This window comes from Aphidius gifuensis, linkage group LG3 (genome assembly GCF_014905175.1).
Source record: "Aphidius gifuensis isolate YNYX2018 linkage group LG3, ASM1490517v1, whole genome shotgun sequence".
Lineage (NCBI taxonomy): Eukaryota > Metazoa > Arthropoda > Insecta > Hymenoptera > Braconidae > Aphidius > Aphidius gifuensis.
In genome coordinates, this window is record NC_057790.1 from 11,437,177 (window position 1) to 11,442,153 (window position 4,977).

At 26.0% G+C, this 4,977-nt stretch overlaps 1 protein-coding gene and 1 long non-coding RNA gene across 2 annotated transcripts; one reads left to right on the plus strand and one right to left on the minus strand.

Moving 5' to 3' along the window:
• Window positions 1–175: 175 nt before the first annotated feature.
• Window positions 176–1,032, minus strand: LOC122850893. Its single transcript, XM_044149949.1, has 2 exons — window positions 550–1,032; window positions 176–466 (listed from the first exon to the last, which is right to left on the minus strand). Exons 1-2 carry the CDS (start codon window positions 904–906, stop codon window positions 176–178), a joined length of 648 nt encoding a protein of 215 aa, XP_044005884.1. The 5' UTR covers window positions 907–1,032.
• A 1,456-nt stretch (window positions 1,033–2,488) lies between these two features.
• On the plus strand, window positions 2,489–3,399 carry LOC122851953. The gene is made up of 3 exons (XR_006373772.1): window positions 2,489–2,760; window positions 2,873–3,255; window positions 3,353–3,399. It is a non-coding gene; the product is annotated as an uncharacterized LOC122851953 (long non-coding RNA).
• Window positions 3,400–4,977: the final 1,578 nt, after the last annotated feature.

Genomic DNA, 4,977 nt, shown 5'->3' on the forward strand with positions numbered 1-4,977 from the left:
TTGTAAAGAAAACAAAAAAAAAAAATATTAATCTATACAAACTAGAATTAATAAAGTTTAAATTATATTTTTTTACTCTTTGTGTTCTTACACGTAAACCAAGTTTTTTTTGGTATTTCAAGTAGTGATGATTATTTTGCTTTTATTTTAATTACATTTAGACCAGTATAACTTGTTAATTGTAGAGATGATAAGGAAATTGGGCATATTGAAGTCTTTCATCGTAGTAATTATAACTTGGTAAATTATAATTACTAGTAAATCCAAGTTGTGGATTCAGAGAAGGTATTCCTGGAAAACTTGGCAATTGCTGCAGAAATGCGGGAGATGATTGAATAGTAGGAAAATATATACATTGTTGAGGTTGTAAAGATGGTGATTGAATATTTGGAAAATAGGATGCTGGAGTGATAAATCTTGTTTCTGTGTTTATGGTTGGCCCTGTTCCATTTTTATTCAGCATCATCTAGAGAAAACAAAGTTATCAATTAATCATATTACTCAATTTTATAATTATCAAATTTTTTCATTTTTATTAAGAGTATATACTTTTTCTAATTCTGTAACTCTCGTTTTTAGATATTTGTTTTCTTGCTCCACTTTATTAACTTTTCTCCAAAAAGGAACTGTGGGTTTTTTTTCATTTACATTACTTTGAGAAGATAAAACAATTTTTTTTATATCATTAGTCGTAGGAACAATTGTATTATTATCTTGAATTTTTTCAGACTCATTCCCATCAACATTTTTAGTTGCATCTTGCTGACTGTCTGTATCTTTTCTTTGTTTTTTTGTGGGATTTCTTGAATTATTTTTTTCATTACATATTATATTAGAATCCGTCTTTTTCGGTGGTCTACCACGGCGTTTCACTGGTTCATCATTAACTACAAAATTATTATACATAAAAATTCTGTTTTTTTATCATTTGACATAATAATATTAACTGATAACTCACCCAATTTAGGTATTTGACTTGCTTTATTCGAGCTTTTATCTTTCATATTTTTTTTAAACTCCAAAGTGTTGTTTTCAGTCAATTTATTATTTTTGTCAATTATTTTAGGTTGATCAGTTTTTTTTGTTTCCTGGCCTGGAAGTAAAAAAAAAAAATTATTTTCTGATAAACTTTAACTTCGATCAATCTAAATAAAATTATATTCATAAATCAAAAACAATTTAAGAGTAATATAGGAAATAATAATAGGAAAATATTAAGTAATGATTTACCTCGTCTAGGTCTTTGACTTGATTTACTCTGGTTTTTACCTTCAATTAAATTTTTAAACGTCAACATCCTTTTTTTAGTAAATTTATCATCATTGTTTATTATATCAGCTGGTTGATTTATTTTATTCCCTTTACCTATGTAAAAATTTTTTAAAATATTAATATGGTTAATATTATCAAAATAAAGTTGTATTTTTCTTTTTATTTTAACAGTGATCTCAATCAATATTGCTCAAGATTTAAATAATAAGAAATATAAAAAAAAAAAAAACAGTTTAAAATATTTTTAAAACAGTTATTTTTTTTTTTTTTTTTAATATAAATATATGACAATTCTGAACTAAGTTTATTCAATAAAAAAAATTTTTTTATTTGAGAGTGGTGCATAAGCTGTATTAAGAAGTAACTCACATTGTGCAGATCCTTGACTTGATTTGTTTTTACTTTGATCTTCCATAAAATTTTTAAACATTGAGGTGCTCTCTTCAGTAGATTTATTACCATCATTTTTAATTGTCTTTGCTTCATTAGTTAACTTCTTCTCTCTTTTTTTTGTTCCTTGGCCTAAAAATAAAATAATTTGTAAGATGTTCATGTCATGTTCATAAATAATAAAATACTAAAATAATAATAATAATTGAAAAAACTGTTTTTTATTTCTTCTAAGTACTGCAGACATATGAATTTTTGACTATAACATTATTGCCCACACACACAAACATAACCCCAAAGAAAAAAAATATATACAAACATATTGCATTTGATTTTGTTTTAACAATAAATATTTTTTTAACACTTACTTGTCTGACAAGCTGATGACATTTTTTCAATTTGTTAAACAGTGAATAAAATGATACTTCGAGAAATATAAAAAAAAAATATAAAGGACGTGTAACGTAAATCACACACTACATATCAAGTATAGACAGCAGCCCATCCACAGTGTGACGTCAAAGTCCTCTCAATGTGAAGCACATTTTTTTTCGGATGCCATTTCATGTATAAGTTCAATGCACATGCGCAGTCATTATCATACTTATAAATACAAAAATTTATTAAATAATATCAAGTAGACATATAAATAGTAATTATTCTCGACATTATCATTTACTTTTTAACAATAGGTTAAAACTTGGTTTTAATTTTTATTTGTTATTAAAGAATTAAATAAAATTATTGTAAGAATACTAATTTTTGTAACACTGTGTTGTTAAAAGTTTTTTTTACTCTGTCAATGATTATGGTTATGGTTATGGTGATTACCACATAAACGTCAACTGTTGAATGCTCTACTCTAGAAAAAGTTAACAGAAACTTGTTGCTAGAATTTCAGCAAATGGAAATAATGTTGTTGTTCTAATGCAGGCTGGTACACTTGATAGTGCACATTGGGTTGGTGGTCATCATGATTGATTATCAATACATTGGGCCACCAAAATGTTGGTCCATCAGCTCTATCAATATCAACAGAAAAATTATTATCATTTTAATGATACTGTGATATTCATATGACAACGAAGTCAAGTATATGTAAGTTATTCAAATAATTTATCATCTAATGATTTTTCCACTTGTGAACAAATGTATATGTGAATTTTCCAAACGTTAAAGATTATAATTTTCATGTTATTTTATATTTCAGTAATGTGATGGATTTAGTGACGAATATAATATATCTGGAAAATCAGATAAATATATCACGACTAAATTTAAATAATTTAGTTGATATATTACATCAATGTCAATGCAGAAATATTAAGAAAAGTTTTCGTGAGTTAGTAACATGACCAAATTCCACAATATGTATTGGATAAATTGATAAGGTTGCGTCATCACAATCTGTCAATAATTACTTGTCTGCTACTTGAACAGTTTTTGATGGAAAATTTGCAAAAAAAAATAATGATGAAGATGTAACAATTGGTTCAGCAAATAAACAAAATCGAGCACCATCAACTTCATCTTCATTACCATTTCAATAACAAAGTGGTAATTCATTTGTTGAACCAGGAACAAATATATCTGGTAAATATTGAATTTTAAAAAATAATATTGACTAGACAAGTAGTTGATTTTTATTTTTTTAGTATATTTATTTCCTTATAAATTTAATTTTTTTCAGATAATCTGCATTAGAACTTTGTTATCAAAAATAAAATAATGAAAATATCTAACTTTGTATTATTTTATATTCCAATATTTGACGATCCATATGTATCAAATGATTGAAAATCAAAAGGCAAACCGTAAAGCTGAAACATAAATTGGCTACTTCATCAAAGTATAATAGAATTTTTAAAATAAACAAGACAATAAAGGTATTGAGTGTTAAATGAGTGGCTATTGAATGTACAAATAAAATGGAAAAAATTATTAGCGACACTGATTGTAAACTGATTTACTAAAAAATAATTATTGAACAAAAAAAATAAATATAACATGAAAGAATATTATAATAAAAAGAAATTTTAAAAGCAAAGAACAAATGAAAAAATTGAAAATGGATTTGTATCTTGATTGATAATTGACAATAAAAGTATAGATAACACTTTATATGTAAAAATGTAAAAATTAATTGTTTAAAAACCTTATAAAATTAACAATGAAACTTAAATTGTTGAATTTTTTTTATTGTTTTCTATTTTACTTTATGTACCATGAATTTTTTATTTACCATGAAATTATTTATGTTTTTTGTTCTTTCAATACTAATAATACTCAATATACTGTTATCTGGAAATTACCAAAAGTCATTCAGGTGTTAATTTTTTTATTAATAATATATTTAATGTTTTATTGTTGTATAATAATAACACATTGAATGTTCCATTGTTGTATTATATCACTATATATTATTATTCATTATTAACTAATTTTTTTAAAAAATTTTTGATTATCGTATTTTATAGTAAATAAAATTTTGAAAAAATTTATAAAATCAGACGTAAATTATAAAAAAATGGAATTATTATACTAGATTCGAGTATTATTCTTTTACGATCATGATTCTTTAAATGGAAACAGTGTTAACTCATTATGAATAATAATGTTCGTCATATGTTGACGCATTTCCGTCACATCTCGCGAAAATTCAATTTGTGATGGGTCTAGTCCGTACGCCAATGCTGTCGCAAAAGCTGCTGCATATATTCCACAGCTGTATCTATCTGGTTGTTTGGTTTTCATTGGTATGAATCGTATGTCATTTTCTAGTACCATTGGATATCGTTTTCTCAGATACTTTTTCTCATCATCAGCAAATTGAGTATAATTATCCCTGGCTCCACTATCATAAACATGAATTTTATTATTTTTTTGATATATGCAACACCAATGACTTGAGTTTTGCCCACCAATGATTGCAATATCAAAGTCTCCAGTTCACGGTTGAATCATATTTTGGTAGCTCATGTGCAAAACTCTTGCGAAATTTATACTAGGCACATTTGCTCCCAAACTATTCATATAAGTTTGTATTGCATCATCGTTGAGCAAACTATTTTTGATGTGTAAACATCTTTAGGCGCGGGTTGGGTTAGAGTAAAAGGAAAAAACATAGAGTTTAGACGTCAGATCCGGTAACGGATCTGGGCAGAAATCCATTTTCTGTCAGTCTACATTGCGCCTTGCAGTGCCTTGGTAATCGGTCGGTAACCGTTACCATCAGCCGTTCTGTCGTATAGATGAATTTAAATGTGCGTATTTATATATTTAATTTATTTATTATTATATATATATATGCGCCGT

What these genes read in the sequence shown, in the direction of transcription:
- LOC122850893 (XM_044149949.1), bottom strand. Translation starts at nt 906, where the DNA reads ATGTATAATAATTTTGTAGTTAATGATGAACCAGTGAAACGCCGTGGT. An exon ending in GAGTTACAGAATTAGAAAAA is followed by an intron (nt 467 to 549) that starts GTATATACTCTT and finishes TGTTTTCTCTAG; the next exon opens with ATGATGCTGAATAAAAATGG.